The sequence below is a fragment of the Procambarus clarkii genome, chromosome 94, assembly GCF_040958095.1.
Source record: "Procambarus clarkii isolate CNS0578487 chromosome 94, FALCON_Pclarkii_2.0, whole genome shotgun sequence".
NCBI classification, from domain to species: Eukaryota; Metazoa; Arthropoda; class Malacostraca; order Decapoda; family Cambaridae; genus Procambarus; species Procambarus clarkii.
The window spans coordinates 15840007-15859832 of NC_091243.1; the positions used below are offsets into that span (position 1 = coordinate 15840007).

General features: G+C 37.3%; 1 protein-coding gene across 8 annotated transcripts; it reads left to right on the forward strand.

Annotated features, from left to right (window-relative positions):
- Positions 1-560: 560 nt before the first annotated feature.
- LOC138359902 (uncharacterized) lies at positions 561-18285 on the forward strand. 8 transcript variants are annotated; one of them, XR_011226130.1, is made up of 4 exons: positions 602-648; positions 9438-9508; positions 16207-16269; positions 16798-18285. XR_011226130.1 is itself a non-coding variant. In XM_069319735.1 (4 exons), exons 3-4 carry the CDS (start codon positions 16253-16255, stop codon positions 17163-17165), a joined length of 450 nt encoding a protein of 149 aa, XP_069175836.1. In that variant the 5' UTR covers positions 624-648; positions 9438-9508; positions 16207-16252; the 3' UTR covers positions 17166-18285. The 8 variants fall into 8 exon arrangements, 4 of the variants coding, with proteins under 4 accessions (XP_069175835.1, XP_069175836.1, XP_069175837.1 ...); XM_069319735.1 differs by having other exon boundaries at positions 624-648; positions 16733-18285; XM_069319734.1 differs by lacking the exon at positions 9438-9508 and having other exon boundaries at positions 561-648; positions 16733-18285.
- The last annotated feature ends 1541 nt before the right edge of the window (positions 18286-19826 follow it).

Sequence of the window (19826 nt, forward strand, 5' to 3'; positions counted from 1 at the left end):
GAGGCGGGACCAAAGAGCCAGAGCCAAACCCCCGCAAGCACAATTAGATGAGTACACACACACACACACACACACACACACACACACACACACACACACACACACACACACACACACACACACACACACACACACACACACACACACACACACACACACACACACGGGGACCAAAGAGCCAAAGCTCAACCCCCGCAAGCACAATTAAATGAGTACACACACATACACACGCACACATACACTCAGCAGAGCCCAGGAAGCAGAGCTCGTTTCCTGGCAACACCATTAGACGAATGTATATTATAAAATGCAGACGTCAGACCACAACACATACACTCTTGAGTGTAAAGTATACCCACACACACACACCCACACACACACACATTCTGGGACACAGAACCCCCTGTACTGATTAACCATAAAACCTCGAATACTAGTAAACAAAATCCCCACATGGTAAACACAAATGCACACACGACCTCTGAATGAATGTTAATGGGACTTAAGGCCCTCTACGCATAGCGGAAGCTGCAAGAGACATGCGGCAACTGTGTGGGTTGAGGGAGTGAGGGGTCCCGCCTCTCTCTCTCTCAGTCGCTCTGTTACAGCTCTCGTAGCTAGACAGCGTTCTTGGAGCTCTTCCTCACGGTAAATGAAATCAGATTTATTTTTCTGTGTGTGAGTGTGTACTTAAATACTCATAGGTTGGAAGATTTGTATTTTAAAGATGAAGTTTACGAATTGTGTGAGAGTGGCGGTGTTGTAGCTGAGGTGTGTGTGTATTGGTAGTTCATTCATCGATAAATATCGTTGGAGTTCAGTCAAAATAGAAGTTCCGTGTCTGCTGAAGAAAAATATTCCCTAGGGATACAGCGCTACAGATGTTTTACTGTTAAACTGCTTGACAGTGTGCAACGTTCGCTGTGGTATTTTGGGGAGATTACATTTATCAGTCACGTAACACATTAATAAACTTAACAAAACCTCGTTCCCTACAAGCTCAGCTGCAGAGGTACACAAACTGACTCCCTACCACAACACTGAACGTCTCACAGCTAAATAATCTGAAAGGTCCTCAAAGAAAGAATTTGGAACCATAACATAATACCACAACAGTGTTCGGTTGCAAATTTCTCCGCTTCCGCAAAAATTGCAAGACATCTGTCGTTCTATATCAAGTATAACGCGTTATATACGCCTGGCATTCCTGTCCTCAGCGGCTACGACAAGTAACATACCAGTTTGGGTAACGCGGAACTGAACGCGTCACGAAAGCAGAAAATTCGGAAAAACGTTTAGGCACACCACGTCCACCTCACCCCTCCCATGGCGCGCAGTCCGACGGACTTCAAAAAACACCTTTAGTAAATATTCGTGTGTTTTCCGATCAAGAATTGGAGGTTTGGATAAGGAATTACAGGATCGTACAGATCGCTGCAATCGTCAGTATACTGAAAGCTGCATTTAGTGGGAGTTTATACGTGTTAAAATTGGGACCACGACTGGCTTAGTAACCATTCCCTGCTCGAGTTAAGACGCCATTGTTGGCTGAGAGAAAAGAGAAGAGCCTCATTGGTCTTTGGGAAGAACACCTGTCGTCGGTAAGACCCTATAACATGTGTCACCCTATTTCATGTTACCCTATTTTATGTTTTAGAGTCCCACCATTAGTGTCGTCTTCAAAACAGTGATAGTTGGATATGGTGACACGGAATGTCACATGACACAGGGATAGTGCCACATGACACAGGGATAGTGCCATATGACACAGGGATAGTGCCGCATGACACAGAGGGGTGCCACATGACACATGGATAGTGCCGCATGACACAGGGATACTGCAGCATGACACAGGGATAGTGCCACATGACATGTATAGTGCCACATGACTGTGATAGTGCCACATGACACAGGGATAGTGCCACATGACACAGTGAAAGTGCCATATGACACAGGGATAGTGCCACATGACACAGTGATAGGGCCATTTGACATGTATAGTGCCATATGACATGTATAGTGCCACATGACACAGTGATAGTGCCATATGACACAGGGATAGTGCCATATGACACAGGAATAGTGCCACATGACACAGTGATAGTGCCATTTGACATGATTAGTGCCATATGACATGTGGAGTGCCACATGACACAGTGATAGTGCCATATGACACAGGGATAGTGCCACATGACACAGTGATAGTGCCATTTGACATGTATAGTGCCATATGACATGTGGAGTGCCACATGACACAGTGATAGTGCCATATGACACAGGGATAGTGCCACATGACACAGTGATAGTGCCATTTGACATGTAAAGTGCCATATGACATGTATACTGCCACATGACACAGTGATAGTGTCATATGACAGGGATAGTGCCACATGGCTCAGGGATAGTGCCAAATGATATGTATAGTGCCACATGACACAGTGATAGTGCCATATGACAGGAATAGTGCCACATGACACAGGGATAGTGCCACATGACACAGTGATAGTGCCATATGACACAGGGATAGTGCCACATGACACAGTGATAGTGCCATATGACAGGAATAGTGCCACATGACACAGGGATAGTGCCACATGACACAGTGATAGTGCCATATGACACAGGGATAGTGCCACATGACACAGTGATAGTGCCATATGACACAGGGATAGTGCCACATGACAGGAATAGTGCCACAAGACACATGGATAGTACCACATTACAGGGATAATGCCATATGACACAGGGATAGTACAACATGGCACAGGGATAATACCATATGACACATGGATAGTGCCACATGGCATGGATAGTGCCACATGACACATGGATAGTGCCACATGACACATGGATGGTGCCACATGGCACTCAGATGCGACACAGCTTCAATACATTGAAGATATTTGTGTGTTTAAGAATCACAAAACCATTAACTACAGATTCATTTCAAGTTAATTACATTACTGTAATTTCATTTATTTATTTGGGCTAAGGTGGACTATGTTAATTAGTTTTAGTGTTGTCATATCAACACAAAATAGAGCTAAATACAGTAGGTATAAATGGGCTAAGTTTGCTCAGGAAAGACCTGGGTAAATACAATTGTGTTGCGAAGATATGTGTTGCTTTGTGATGTATTTCTAATCTATGTTTGAGAAACGTGTCATGTGTTGCTGAAATATGCTATGTTCTACTAATCTATGTGTTGGCAGGCTGAGTTGTGTATTTCTAATCTAAGTGTTGTAAATGTGTTGCAGAAATATTCCATGTGCTACAGAAATACTTTTGCTTTATTTACTAATAATTATTAGTAAATAAAAGCAAAATTACTAGTAATTGTACTAGTACAAAAAATTACTAGACTATATTACTAGTAATTGTCTACTCAAATAAATATATTTTCTTGACTGATGTTAAATTTTAAACGGATTTTTGAAAACACAAGTTGTATACTATGTATGAACACATACACAAAGTATACTATAAGTAAATTCGTACACAATGTATGTATTTAACGAATACACATCATACACCTTGATATTCACATCAATAGCTTAATCAGAGTAATAATTCCAATTGTTAATTATCGATAATACCTGGACTTATTATTTTGTAATATAACTTGGTCTGTGAATGATCAGTGAACAAGATGATTTGATAATTATTTTGCCAATTTTCCACTTATAAAAATGCAATGTAGTAATAATCTATATGAAACTTACTATTTATCAATAATCTATATGAAAACATACAATTTGTCAATATTTATTTATTCATTTACGATAGAGGTATATACATATATGCAAGAATTCTCACAAAAAACACGTGATTTAGTTATTCATAAGTATTCACTAGGAAAATGAATGACAAATTCCAAGCGTTTTCGTGTTTGACCATATCATCAAGGAATACAGACAGACAAGTCAAAAGTTCGGGATTATATATCTAAAATTATATACACATAATATACCTAAAATTATATACCCAAAAGTGACATGAAGTTGGGGTGATTAACTGGATGTTCCCTCATTCTTGGGATATACTTCAGATATACTCATTCTTTACATACTTTTATACATATCTCAGACATAACAATTATATATCTAATTGATATAATCTTGGACTTATATTCATATTATTTGATTCACTACTTTTCATAAATGAAGATTTAATAATATTCCTTTCAGTAACTAATTTGCACTCTAAAATTTTTCATTAATTAGTACAGTCAATTGAATGACTACAATCTCCTAAATGAACAAACAATGCATTGGACTCTTGACCAGTTTTTATACTATATTTGTGTTCTTTTATTGAACAGCTTCTTAATCAGAGCATAAATGGACACAAATACTGTATAGTATAAGAACAGGTAAATACAGTAGTCCAATGCATTGTTTGTTCGCATTCACAGTTCGTATTCTTACAAAAATTAGGTACTATGTCCCTTCACTATGCTTCTCTCACCTCATGTTGCTCACTAATTTATCCCTATCTAATGTACTGCAACTGTGCATGTGGCTTAATCACCCCAAACTACCTCAAACTCATCAGCACTACAACAAATTCTGTCTTAAAACACAACCCCTATGTTTAAATACTTAAACAATGCTAAACATATGTTAACTGAGCACGTTTTCTTCTGTTTTCTACAATTACAAAGTCTTATTCGTTAATATTAATCCTCGTTTGAAACTTTTTATAGATAGAAGCAATAGAATTCATGAATATCACACTAAAAATATGTTGATTTTTATATGCTCAAAGTCAGATTAAGAACAAACACACCATCCGTATAAAGGGAATTAATATAAGGAACTACTAATGAAATAAAAATAACTCTGTCTATACTGTATTCAAAAGTAAAACAATGAAGTAACTAATTTCCATTCTATAGTACTCCAACCTGTGCTCCTAACTCTCCTAAACTATCTATATATATCTAATATATATATATATATCTTAAAAGGAAAGGTGGATATATCTAAAACTATGACCACCTTACTCCTGTTATTAATGATTATATATATAGCAACTATATTAACTATCAAATAACCTCGCTTTCTCAATTTATAACTCAGTTACTAGTGTTATTTCTTTGCTTACGATTGACCGTTCATCTTGTAACATAAAGTGCATTAAATGTATGCAAAAATACATGCATACATAATGTTATTTGGTGGAAATAAAATACTAAACATGCCTTTCTATATAGTGAGTCTCGGTAGTACAGTGGCTACGTTCTCGATTCACAATCAAGGATACTGAGTTTGAAATTATTTTTTTCTTCACCTGATGCCTCTGCTCACCTAGCAGTAAATAGGTCCTTGGGAGTTAGGCAACAGTTATGGGGTTTCATCCTAGGAAGGGTCCGTAGTTCGACGTTGTGGGTGACACATCGATACAAGCCTTGAAGTGTATATATATGTATACACAGACTGCTTGTCAGTTTCAAAATGAATTATTATGTTATATGAACCGAAGGCCACCTCCAGGGGGGTTCTCGGAGCCGTTGGAGGCTTCGAGAACCCCACCTCACTTATCGAAGTGAGGGAGGGGCGACGTGGGGTGACTCACAGGGCACACAAAATGGACGCTCGCTGCATCCTCAAAATTATTACCTTTTTGGTAGAAGGCTATTTTTTCTAGCTTGCTATTGACCCACATATTACTATTACAGGTTTACTATGATTAAAAATTAGTGTGCTTTAACATTAAAGCAAATAACAGAATTACTTAACAGTTTAATAACAAAAAATACTCACAGGCCTTCGAATTTTAATGACAGTCTTAAAATTTAATGATGGGCCATCAATACAATATTTAAATAAAATCTCTCTAAAAAAAACACGAATTACTGAAAAAATTATTCGTGAATTTAGCAGACGCTGCTAAAGAGAGCGGCGGAAGGACTCACGTTTCACAGTTGTCTATAACAACTGCTGCCTATAATAACAGCTGCCTATAACAAAAGCTGGTTATAGCAACAGTCTTCTTCTGAGTCCTCTTAGCAGGCTGAGAGCTTACCCCTTCCCTTCATAGCAAGCCTTACCCGCTAGCCTTTCCCTGGAACACGACTCGCCAGTGGGTTAAGAACCAGGTACCCAATTTATGCTGGATGAACTAGGGGGCGAACAGTTAACGATTGGCGCTTAGACAATCCTCCCTGGCCAGGACTCGAACCCAGACCAAATCGAGTGGAGTAGTTTGCTCATTTGGTCGCCTCTGACACGATTTGCATCGAAATATGGTCCTTCTAATCACAGCGTAAAAATTGTGGTGTTTTTTAAATGCAATAAGCACTGCAATATGGAAGCATTCTCGGACCAATAAGCATCGCCCTCGAGAGGTTAGGTGGGTTGAGCTGGCCGGGGTTCGAGCCCTTCTGGTTAGGCAAAAAAAACGCTTCATATTTGACGAATGTCAGACCTTGTAAACGTATTGCACACCGCAGGCAACGGGTTGCACAGCGCAGGCAACGGGTGGCACAGCGCAGGCAACGGGTTGCACAGCGCAGGCAACGGGTGGCACAGCGCAGGCAACGGGTTGCACAGCGTTGCACAGGTAAACAAAGCGAGGCGGGATCGAATGTGCAAAATTTTTGCTTTGTTTATTGTGTGTCATCGCCTGGTAGACTTGATTGATTATTTGAATAACTAAAGTTATTTTATTACTATCGGTCGAATTTCTACTTTAAGTTATACAGTACAACATGTTAAAGTTAATTTTAGTTATAAGTATTCGTATTGCATATAAGTGTTGAATTAAATGTATATCTATGATATTCATGGCAGAGAGCCGCTTCAGGAACCTCTATGGTAAAATGTTAAATGTGACGAACTTCATCATTACTTTTAATAAAAATCCACATCACATTTCGAATGGTATTCATCATTAGATCTAAAACACAGACAAAGTCATCATTTAAAATTAATTCTCAAAACAAAAAATCTATACTGAATAAGATTGCTTGCTACAAGGTAGATAACATAATGACTCTTGATTATCCAAAATAACAACAAACTCAACTTACTTAAGCAAAGTATGATCTCACATTATGTTTAAAAACGACAGAAAATACTTATTCGAAATTTCAATTGTAAACAAAATAATTTTAAAAACTTATACAAAGACAAAAGAATTAAAGAAAATTACAAATACAAATAATTTTTATTATAAAATACAAATATTGCAATATATGAAGCATCAAATATTGTACTCATTATCTTAAGTAAGAAGTAATAATTATAAGACAAGACCTCTCTCAGAATAAGCCCCGAAAGCTCATATCAAGGGGGACTTTTAAAAATGTATTGTTGTCTACAAGAAGTCTAGTTAAAATAAAAACCAAAAACTACGTAAGATTTACATACTGTACAAATTGAACTTTTGAACATACATACTGTACAAATTTTGTAATTTTAGATTTATAAAAGACCTGGGTAAATACTGGCTCAAAAAAAATGTTTCTTCAAGAGAGGCCTTGGCTCTATTATCTGTACAGATTCCATGATACCTAAGTCAGCCTGGCGAATCAGGCATGTATCTAAAATTTTAAAGTCAGACTTCAATATGTTAATTGGTAATCTTTCATTTGTTTCAATTCGATTGTGTTTGTTAAGTGTTTTTAAATTAATTACTTTGTTTACATTTGTAATTCATAATTAGTATTTGCTGTGTTTGTTGGATATTTGGCAAATCCTATTTTTTTTGATCAGTTGATGTAAGTTGAGTTTCTGTGTTTCTTCTCTTTTGAATAATGGATTAATGTGTCATTACATTGAACAGCTTAGTAACACATAGAACAACTTATGTGAAACATTGAACAGCTTAGTAACACATAGAACTACTTAGTGAAACATTGAACAGCTTAGTAACACATAGAACAACTTAGTGAAACATTGAACAGCTTAGTAACACGTAGAACTACTTAGTGAAACATTAAACAGCTTAGTAACACATAGAACTACTTAGTGAAACATTGAACAGCTTAGTAACACAGAGAACTACTTAGTGAAACATTGAACAGCTTAGTAACATAGAACTACTTAGTGAAACATTAAACAGCTTAGTAACACATAAAACTACTTAGTGAAACATTGAACAGCTTAGTAACACATAGAACTACTAAGTGAAACATTGAACAGCTTAGTAACATAGAACTACTTAGTGAAACATTAAACAGCTTAGTAACACATAAAACTACTTAGTGAAACATTGAACAGCTTAGTAACACATAGAACTACTAAGTGAAACATTGAACAGCTTAGTAACACATAGAACTACTTAGTCAAACATTGAACAGCTTAGTAACACACAGAACAACTTAGTGAAAAACTTAACAGCTTAGTAACACATAGAACAACTTAGTGAAACATTGAACAGCTTAGTAACACATAGAACTACTTAATGAAACATTGAACAGCTTAGTAACACAGAGAACTACTTAATGAAACATTGAACAGCTTAGTAACACATAGAACTACTTAATGAAACATTGAACAGCTTAGTAACACACAGGACTACTACTAAGGGACACACTGAGCAGCTTAGTAACACACTGAACAGCTTATTACTGTACTTATGATTTTCTTAGATGGATTTTTTTGTTGGTAGTGTCTTTGCATTTATAAAGTTGTATTATAAATACGTCTCACAGGTAGGAATTGCTTGTGTGTTTTTGTCATGTTAATTTGTTGGTTTTAGAAGTCTCTTGCCATCAGGTCTCTAAAAAGAACTCTCACACTCTCACACTTCCCCACAAACACTTCTCAGCCTCATACTCACTCCATCCTCAGACATTTTCTCCAGCCCAAGCACAATCTCTTTAACCCCTTCCCATACACACTTCTCCCTTCATCCTCACACACTTACTCTTCTCTCCACGATTGTCTCACTAAGAATGTGCAATATGGCATATCAGTTCAGTTGGCGTTGACCTCTGGATTAGTGTGTGTGTCAGGTCATTATCCTGCACTCTGACCCAACAGGTGTGCCAGTTCTTGGCAGCCAAGTCCTGTGCCCTACTCTAGGAAAGTACCAAGTCCTAACACACAGAAATCACAATAGCGTGATGTATCAAATGAACAAAAATTCAGTAGAATTACTGGTTGCAATTCTTATACCATGTCGTAGCTCAGTCGATTAAGGCAGCGTCTGGGATGCTCTCGGACGCAGGTTCGAATCCTCGTCACGGCCCTTGTGGATTTGTTTACCAAGTCCTATGTACTCATTTCTCAAAAATTATTTATCAACTGAGTGGCACTGTCTGGCAGTTTGTTCCACTCATCTGCAACTCATTTAGCCGAAACATGGCTTATCTGTTATCACTCGATATAAATATTATCAATATGAATTCATGATGTATTTCTGCTGATACATAGAAACTCTTCGCTGCGAGTCGGCCTTTGAACATTTTTTCATCTTGTTTCCAACAGGTAAAGGCTGAAGTCTTCGTTGTAAACATTCTCCAGACGGTGGAAATGGATGCAATGGATGCCATTATTCGGTGAGTGTTTGTCCTCACTCACCACACCCCCACAACCCCTGACCCCAGCCATTCCCAGCAAACACACAGCGTGATGTTACAATTTTGTTCGTTACTGCAACGTTGCAACAACCTAATATAGTTGTTGCAACGTTCTGGTTACGCTGGGTGTTTGCTGGGTTCCTCCTTCCCCCAGACAAACACACCAGTGATACATATACATGTATGCAATAATGATATCTTGAGATCTCAGAATCTATTTACACTGGTAACCCAAAATCTTCATTTGCTTTACTGCAGGCGAGATATATCGAGCATGGACGACACAGCTGAATTCATCACTGAATTCGCCAGTCATGGACGAGTAGCAAGGGGCAACACACAATACACGGACACCTATGACTCCTTTAACAGTTTTGAGTCGCCAACCTTCTCAAATAATGCACCAGCAAGAGGGTCCCATCACTATCCAGGGGCTGAACAAAGAGGCTACTCTGCAACCGGAGGGTCTGTAGACCTCCTTCAGCACGGAGTTCATCTGAACAATAGTACTATTAATCCCAGGCCGGACTTTCCTCAACAACAGGAGTGGTCGAGACATGAACAGGTCCCCACGGCCAGCCAGGAGGACAATAATCCCGAACAGTTGAGGCAGTCAGTTGGTCAATTGCAGCGCCAAAGGAACGTATATCGCTTCCAGCTGCAACAGGTCGAAATGAGGCAAAATACTCTCCAAGTACATTTCCAGGACCACGAAGAAGCCTCCAATGAGTTCCGGTAGATACTGACTCCAAGGACTCAGGCAGCTAGACGAAGCAGAAGTTGTCTAGCTGCCCCTTGAGAGATCCGTCACTTGAGTGACGGAATCCAAAAACTTCTGCTGGATAGAAGAATGTTTGTAAACCATTATTTTTTAATCTTCCTGCGTCAGTGAAGAAAAACATAAGGAATATCGAGAAGATTCGTGGCAGAATCATAATTCTAAAACTTTCTGTAGTTTTCGACGAAATATATATATATATATATATATATATATATATATATATATATATATATATATATATATATATATATATATATATAGATATATATAGATATATATATATATATATATATATATATATATATATATTTCGTCGAAAACTACAGAATGTTTAAGAATTATGATTCTGGCACAAATCTTCTTGATATTCCTTGTTTTTCTTCACTGAAGCAGGAAGATTGAAAAATAACTCTCCAAAGTTCATTTTTACTTTTTTATTTGGGTTTGACGTCTAGTGATGCGTTTTGACAGGTTTCACCTAACATTCTCAAAGACAAATTCTATTGTGTTAGCACCTGGTTATATCCTGTAATTGTGAGGTGGTATGTGACGTGGATAAAAGACATTACATGGGGTATTAATAGGGTATTAAATAAATGGGGTAGTAAATTAAGATTTACAGATTTTGTTCAACAATGATTTCTCCGATGGTTATGTCTAAGACATCATAAAAGGGAAGGTAGGCGAGGTGTGCAACAGGCGACGGAACAACTAATACCCCAATACCCGTATTTCTAATAAACTTGTTCTACAGAAACTTCTTCTCTACAAAGCGGAGGAAAGAGCCATAAAAGAGATCATAGAGAGGAACGTTACCCCAACTGAGGTCAACCAAAAGATAAAACTAACAATATATTATAAGAGTAGGAAAACCGCCAATCTGCTAATGAAGAATTCTCCCAACTCCAAGAAAAACGCTTTGAAAAAGATTAACGTTACGCCTTCACGTGCCCACTTGGGGATTGTCAGCCCCAACTATCTCAGTATATAGGCAAGACAGCAATGTCTCTCGCTCTAGGCGTTTAACAATGCACAAACAACAGGGCTCCATCAAGGAACATATAATCGCCATACACAATGAGACGATCACCAGGGATAGTTTGACGAGCAACACCGAAAGAATTGATAGATACAATGAAAATAGAAACTTAGAAATCAGTGAAGCGCTGCATATCAAGAAATCTAGACTTAACAATCAATAACCAGTTAATACACAGTTACACTCTACCCACTTCAAGACCCCGGGTCAGTGCAGAAGCTGGACTGAATGCCTCTGCAACAGGAACGGAAGCAACCAGGAGAACATAAGCTGCCAACATGTCACACTCTTAATTTACTACCCCATTTATTTAATACCCTATTAATACCCCCATGTAATGTCTTTTATCCACGTCATCTACCACCTCACAATTACAGGATATAACCAGGTGCTAACACAGTAGAATTTGTCTTTGAGTATGTGAGGTGAGACCTTACGAAACCCATTACTATACTTCAGACCAAAATTAAAAAGTCAAAATTAACTTTGGAGAGTTAACTTCCTACTTCAGTGAAGAAATATAAGTAATATATATATATATATATATATATATATATATATATATATATATATATATATATATATATATATATATATATATATTTGTCAAAGAATTTGGTTATTTGTAGCCAAAGTCTTGCTGCAAAGTTTTCTGGAAGTTACCAAGAATTGTAACACATTTCCACTTTAACCAGTACATACACATTTTTTTTAGGCTGAGTTGTATCAGATCCAAACTAGGTCAAGTGATATCCAGACATTTTGCATGCAGGCCCTATGGTGTTTACGAGAAACATATCAATATAGATAATCCCTAATATCATAGGTGATAACATTTCGCTCGCGTGGATCATCGGGGATTTTTAATGAGTTGAGAATTAGTCAGATAATTCTGAGCTCCTTCGTTAGTAGCCATTCTGGCTTAGTTGGGTAGACTACGGTCTCCCATTTGCCAAGTCCAAGTTCAATCCTCCGATGGTCCTAGTGACTTAATGACAAAGGTTCCTCCATTATAACCGCCTTTGCCTCCTCCCATATATGCATAGTAATGGAGCTCTTGACTGGGTGCAAAAAGACTCGCCAGAAGAGTCTAGTTATGCAGAGTTATGTACAGAGTTGTCACAAGGTTGACCTTGTGGTACATTTCGATATTTTATTCCATCAACATTTTTTGCACAACCTATTGGAGGTACAGACCATTCTCAGTTTAAAGTGATTCTAAGACCCAGTCTGGTTAATACCCTGGTTAAACACCTAAATATTTATTTAGATATTTGAAATGGTTTAAAAGCCTATTACGGTTCTAATAATAGTTTACTTGTAAACTGACAAATGAATCTATGTCCTAAAGAAAGAATATTGTCAAGTTATAATTTTATTGTTTTATCAATAGTTGGTTTGAAATATAAAAAGTTTATGCTAAATTTATTTTCCTTGAATCTGTTCGAAGAATTTGGTTATCTGTAAATGAAATTCTAGGGGATACTCAAATAGTTTTCGAATGTCATATTTTATATCTTTGAGAATAATATTCGGCATTAATGTAACCTAACTTAACTTATTTAGGAAGTAAATAGTAGCACTAATTATGTAGCGGTTTTGAAATGATTACCCCCAAGTGTCCAATCACTTAGGCTGGACGGTGGAACAGCGGTCTCGCTTCATGCAGGTCGGTGTTCAATCCCAGACCTCCCAAATGGTTGGGCACCATTCCTTCCCCCCGTCCCATCCCAAATCCTTATCCTGATCCCTTCCAAGTGCTATATAGTCGTAATGGTTTGATGCTTTCTACTGATAGTTCTCTCCCCTTCCTCCCTAAGGACAGGATATCCAGCCGAAATGAAAGTGTACTTAACTAATTGGGCTTGAAGGATTGAGCTGTGGCCCTTTGCTTGCACTTATAAACTTTTATATATAAAGTCCACATTTATGTGGATGTGCCTTTTATGTGGAATTGTTTTTGTATATGGGAGTGCCTTTTTATATGGGAGTGTCTTTTTATATGGGAGTGTCTTTTTATATGGGAGTGTCTTTTTATATGGGAGTGCCTTTTTATATGGGAGTGTCTTTTTATATGGGAGTGTCTTTTTATATGGGAGTGTCTTTTTATATGGGAGTGTCTTTTTATATGGGAGTGTCTTTTTATATGGGAGTGTCTTTTTATATGGGAGTGCCTTTTTATGTGGAAGTGCCTTTTATGAAATATACCTTTTATGTAGATTTGCCTTTTATTTGGTTGTTTTTTTATGCAGATGTTATTTTATGTAGATGAGCGTTTTATGTAGATGTACCTTATATTTGAATGTACCTTTTATGTAGATGTGCCTTTTATGTTAACAACTGTCTTAATTAAGAATATGTATCTTTCAAGACACATGACGTGTCAGGAACAAAATTTTACATTGTAATTCATACATTTATTAACAATTTCAATTACGTCTGAGTTTTGGGTGAATTCTGCCAATAGGCACCTACAAGATTGGTGATTTAGGGGGATTCATCCACTTCGGACTTCTGATTGCCTAGAATGTTGAGGAGTAGTTGATGAGGAGAAGGGATGATATTCCCCATATATAAATGATATTCCCCATAAATTCCCAGACATAAATAAATATAAAAATGCTTGGTCGAACGTTAATATGATGGCTGTGACATGTGCCTTTAAAACATAAATGTTTCTTGAGTTTCTTAAATGTTTCTTAAATTGACAAAAACTAATTTTCAACCCAAATAAATGAGTTAAAATTCGGTTTATTTGTCACTTTGTTTTGTTTATATTATAAACAGTAATTCTAAGTTAAATATTTACGTATGTATTACTTGTATAGGGAAAATATATTGTATTATATTTTTTTCTGCTGTTTACATTGCTGCCGCGGAGTGCCTACCATCCCGAGACACAGCAGAGTGCAGCAAATTTAATTTAATCTAAAATATTTTTTTTTTCTGGAGTATATTAGAGATTGTTATTTTAGTATTATATTTGGTATTTGTTTGCACCTTAATAATAGTCAACACAATTTTCTGTCCATTGTATCTTTTAAATGTGTGACGTTGTAGTTTAAAAAAGACAGAAATTTGTGTGAACCCAATTTAGTGGTTCAATATATAGGGAATGTTACTATTGTAATAGGTTTTAATGGAATAAAAACCATTTTAATGATTTTGTTTAACTAATGTACACCTCATTTAAAGTCACTATTAGTTACAACACAGCATAAAGAGAAAATTTTTAACACCGGTTGATACAAGTGCTAGAGGAAAGCAGGAACTACATACTCTTAATTATTTGTCCCCCATGTATACATCTTCCTTAATACTAAGACTTTTCTAAGTTATTCCTTGCAATAACATTACGACTGGATGGAATTTGTGTCGTACTTGCCTTGGAACTTTAGTGTTGAGTTTGACTTACGTCAGATGTGGCCACGTGAGCTTCTAACTTGACTTAATAAGTTCTAGTTTCGAGAGCTCAGTCATATTCACCCTGGATAGCTTCTAGAGCTCAGTCATATTCCTCGGTGCATCTAGGGCCAGTCACGCATAATTGTTACAGTTAGCGTGACAGTTGTGGGGAGACACTTATTGTTTAATTATTATTTTCTACCACAGACGTGGCCACACATTTACAATGTTAACCAGCATATATACATTTTCTTCTGTCCTCCATGGACAGGATTAGAGATCTGTAATACGAATAGCTCAATGATTTTTTGAGCAACCACAAGGTGATTTTGGTGTTTTTAAAATGTTAATCTAATCTTCATATATATATATATATATATATATATATATATATATATATATATATATATATATATATATATATATATATATATATATATATATATATATATATATATATATATATATATATATGCGGAAAATCCACAGAGAAATATGAAATGAGGTGAACGAAGGAGAAGGGGGAGGATATCCTCCCCCTTCTCCCTTCTCCTTTAGTCAGTCTGGTGTTGACAAAGGCTTTAACAAGCCGAAACGTTCACCTCATTTCATATTTCTCTGTGGATTTTCCGCATATATATATATATATATATATATATATATATATATATATATATATATATATATATATATATATATATATATATATATAAACATACATACATTTATGTATTTATGACCACGAAGGAAGGATTAAGACAGTAATTTCCTAAAATATTATCGTATTTAATAATACATCTTCAGAAGGATGAATTTATAGTTCAGTGGGTGTGGATATATAGGCAGGAAATAGGTGAGGTGAGGTACAATGTCTTTAATGAGATAATGGAATATTAATAAGATATTAGTGAGATAAATGTGTATCAGTGAACCTACTAAAATCGCCCTTTAGCTGTTCAATCAAAAATGGATATAAATTATACAAACCACAGCTAATACTCAAATTACATTATTTTATACTCTGTATTAAAGCAGATTCAATAAGGTTCCTATTGAAAATGATTTTTTACAGTTCATTATTGAAGAAGCACTCTCCCAATCAATTTGGTAAGAACTTTCTAAAATGAACAAACAAGACATCTTGTCATGTCCTACAGAGTATTTATGCTGAGAAATTCTAAATTTAAAATTGGATGTTTGCCCTACACAGAACCTATTACACACAAACACACACACACACACACACACACACACACACACACACACACACACACACACACACACACACACACACACACACACACACACACACACTCACACACACACATTTTTCCATCTGAGATCTTAGTTTTTGTTACCTGTACTTGTGTCTGCTTTGGATACAGTTATTGTACTTATCAATGTTGTTCTGTAGATACTTGTAATCTTAATTTGTGTTTCTTTCTCCTACAGGTAAAAAAGCAGCCATCACACTCATTCCTTCACCAGCTGAGTCACAATGAATGAGCTTACTAGGTGAGTTGAAATTATCAATGCGGTCATTCATACGAGCAACTAGAATTTCTTTTACATACATCAAACTTATAAACAAACACACAGGTTGACCTGAAGCTCATTAGTGCAGCAGCTTTCAACTGATTAGCCCTGGGTTCGGTTCCCAGGCATGTTGAAACGTTTGGGCACATTTCCTAACGCCCAATACCTCTATTTACTAGCAGTAAATAGATACCTGGGTGCTAGCCGAAGGTTGTAGGTTGTATCCCTAAAGATGGTCACTCGTTGGCTCTCATACACTCACACATGCACACGCACTCCCATGTACTCTAACATGCACATGCACTCAAACATTCAACACACACTCTCCCAAGCACTCAAATGCTCATATTCATTGATTAATGTACGCTGATTATTTAATTTAAGTGTCATTATTTAGTGTCATGTTAAATTTCTAATTTGTTTATCTTTATATATCTTCCAGAGTAACAATGAACCACCTTGACAATGAATTCATTTCAATATATTCAACCGTCTCTGACCCTGAAGGTACGCCGTTCGGTCACCTCGCCTTCGAAGAGTCGCTCGTCAATCATCTTCAAGATATGGCGCTTCTGTTAGAACTCCAGCAGGAGGTACGTGCGGACGTCAGGAGGCAACGGGCAGAGGGAGGTGGCCGGCGTCCCAGGCAAGACCCACATCCCCGACGCCAGGCAGTCAGGAACGACCAGGTGAATTTTCCGGAGGAACGAGACGTTAGTATACAAGGACAGAGGCAGAGTCAGTTGGGTTCGGTGGAGATGTTACAGGAGGAGGAGGAGGATGATGATGAGGCTCTGGAACGTCTCCTGGAAGCCCCAGAGGTTTCCGGGTTGATGGATTCCGAGGACTCTGTAGACTGGCTGGCTGACAAGTAGCTGCCTCCACATCTAGCCTAAAGCAACATTTGCTGGCTAGATAGAAGCGTGTTTGTATTGAGATTTTATATAAAATCTACCAACATTTTTCCTCTCCTGACTATCCCATTCTTTCCTTCCTCTTCTCACTGTCCCCTCTTTCTTCCCTATTCTCACTGTTCCCTCTTTCTTCTCTCTCCTCACGCCCCCTTCATTCTTGAAACTCTTTACGGCTTTATGTTAACCCAGGGACCAAGAGCCGTGTCCCAACAACGACCTTCAGAGGTCGCGAGGGATCCCTTAGTTTAATATCTTTGATTTATCATAATAAAACATTATCCCAAAACTCTTCAACAAACTGGAGGATGTAAAAGATATATATGGATATACCTTTCAAGTTAACATTTTTTTATAGTAATCATATAATACGTTTATGTGACTATGCAAAAGATCCTATATGTAGCTTTATGGTCTATATGTGAACTAAACATAGCTACCAAGAGGCTGAGGGAGAGTGGGGTGGCCCAGTACTGGTTTGTGGGTCCCAGTTGAGAGGGTGACCCGGTACAAGCTTGTGACCCCCAGTAATAATGGGGTGACAGTACTGGTGATAATACTGGTGACCCAGTACTAGCTCCTCAGTGGCCAATGACAGAATCTACTGTCATGTTTGATGGCAATAAAAGTACCTTATATAATGGGCTGTTAAAAAGTGCCTTTGTAACAAATATATTCCAAATGTTAAGGAATGTTTTTTTTACTTCTTACTTAGTGAATGTTAAATAGTACATCCATTTCAATGTTAAAACTATAATTATGTTTCAGACTTTAAGAATTTATATAACGGCAATTAAGTATGATGTACTTTTTTTAGACTTACTTTGTATAAAGTTCAATATAAAATCTGTCTTTATTAAAGAAAGGTGAAGATTCGTCTTTCCTGGTTTCTGACATTTCGGGTTTTTTCTTGCATTTGTTAATATATTATCATAATCATTAGTTTTCTAATTATAAATGTGTGGTTTCTAGTTCTGTTATGTTGCTATAAACTAAAATGTCAAAACTTAATATGATGGTGTTAGCTTAATATGGCAGTATTTAGTGTGATATGAATTTTAATTGAATAAAATGTGCTCGTAGATATATTTATTTATCTAACCTATTCTCTGTTAAGGTTAATATTACAAGAAGACGATTATTGTATCAGAAAGTGGCAGAATTCACCCAAATAAACAGCTGTGTGCAGCTGTTTGTTTAGATATCGTGGAACACCGGATAAAGTTTCCACAACACTAATGTGACTCAGATAACGTTGAGCCCCTACCACACAGAACACCTGTGGTTCAGGTAACATTGAGCTCCAACACAGAACACCTGTGGCTCAGATAACATTAAGCCCCCAAACAGAACACATGCTTACATTTATAAAAATTATAAAAGTTTAATTTACATTAAATAAAATGGTGAAAAACTATGGTGAACTGACTTGAATGGTTGAAACCCTATTAGGTGGTAAACATATCAACACAAAATAGATCACGAAACATTGGACACGAATTGGATTAATACAAAGTTTAGATTCAGACAAATTTCTGAAAAATATTGGTTTGGGAAATAAGTTTGTTGGACAAATTGCCAAGTAACACATTCTTGTGAAGAGACATAATGACTTAGTACGCATTATTAAAAAAAAATACATAATTATCAGGACACCTGTACACCTGTTGATTGACGGTTGAGAGGCGGGACCAAAGAGCATAATATTTTAAATATCTACCGTACTTTTGAATAGTACCGTGGAACTACATACACTCCTCTCCCAGCAACAAAAACAAATATATATATATATATATATATATATATATATATATATATATATATATATATATATATATATATATATATATATATATATATGTGTGTGTGTGTGTGTGTGTGTATTTGTGGTTGACCCAGAGGTCAGGTTGTCGTCTCTACCTCATTCTACCCATTAGTACCCATTAGTATCCCCCTCTACCCCCCATTACTACCCCACTCTACCCCATTACTGCCTTCTGTGGTGTCATGAAGCACCTTCATGTTGCTATTTTTTGTGTGACGGCAAACTATTATTTGAGCCTGTAGGATCAAGCTTTTAGCTCTTGGACCCCGCCTTTTTTAACCTTCGGTTGCCAAATACACTGACTCCCGGCCTCTTGGTCGTCAGCAACATTGCAAAAGGCAAGCAGTGGGACCCACCATCAGTCACAGGAGCGGAGATACCGGGAAAGGACAGGATGTGTGGCAAGATAGCTGAACACTGTGTATCGTCGCCTGGGGAGGTGGAGAATGACTGGAGTAGACAGGGAGAGAAGGTCAAACGTTCTGGTGGTGTTTCCAAGCAACTACTATTCAACAAAGCGTTTAGTCTCTGGGATTTTCCCCTCAGCCTAACACACCCCCCACCCCCCCTATCCGGTTGGAGTTTCAGGTAGTGGTGCCCCACATTGTTGCCTCAGGTGGGTTTCGTTACTGCTCTGTGTGTGTGTGTGTGTGTTTGAGTGTGTGTGTGTGTGTTTGAGTGTGCGTGTGTGTGTGTGTGTGTGTGTGTGTGTGTGTGTGTGTGTGTGTGTGTGTGTGTGTGTGTGTGTGTGTGTGTGTGTGTGTGTGTGTGTGTGTGTGTGTGTGTGTGTGTGTGTGTGT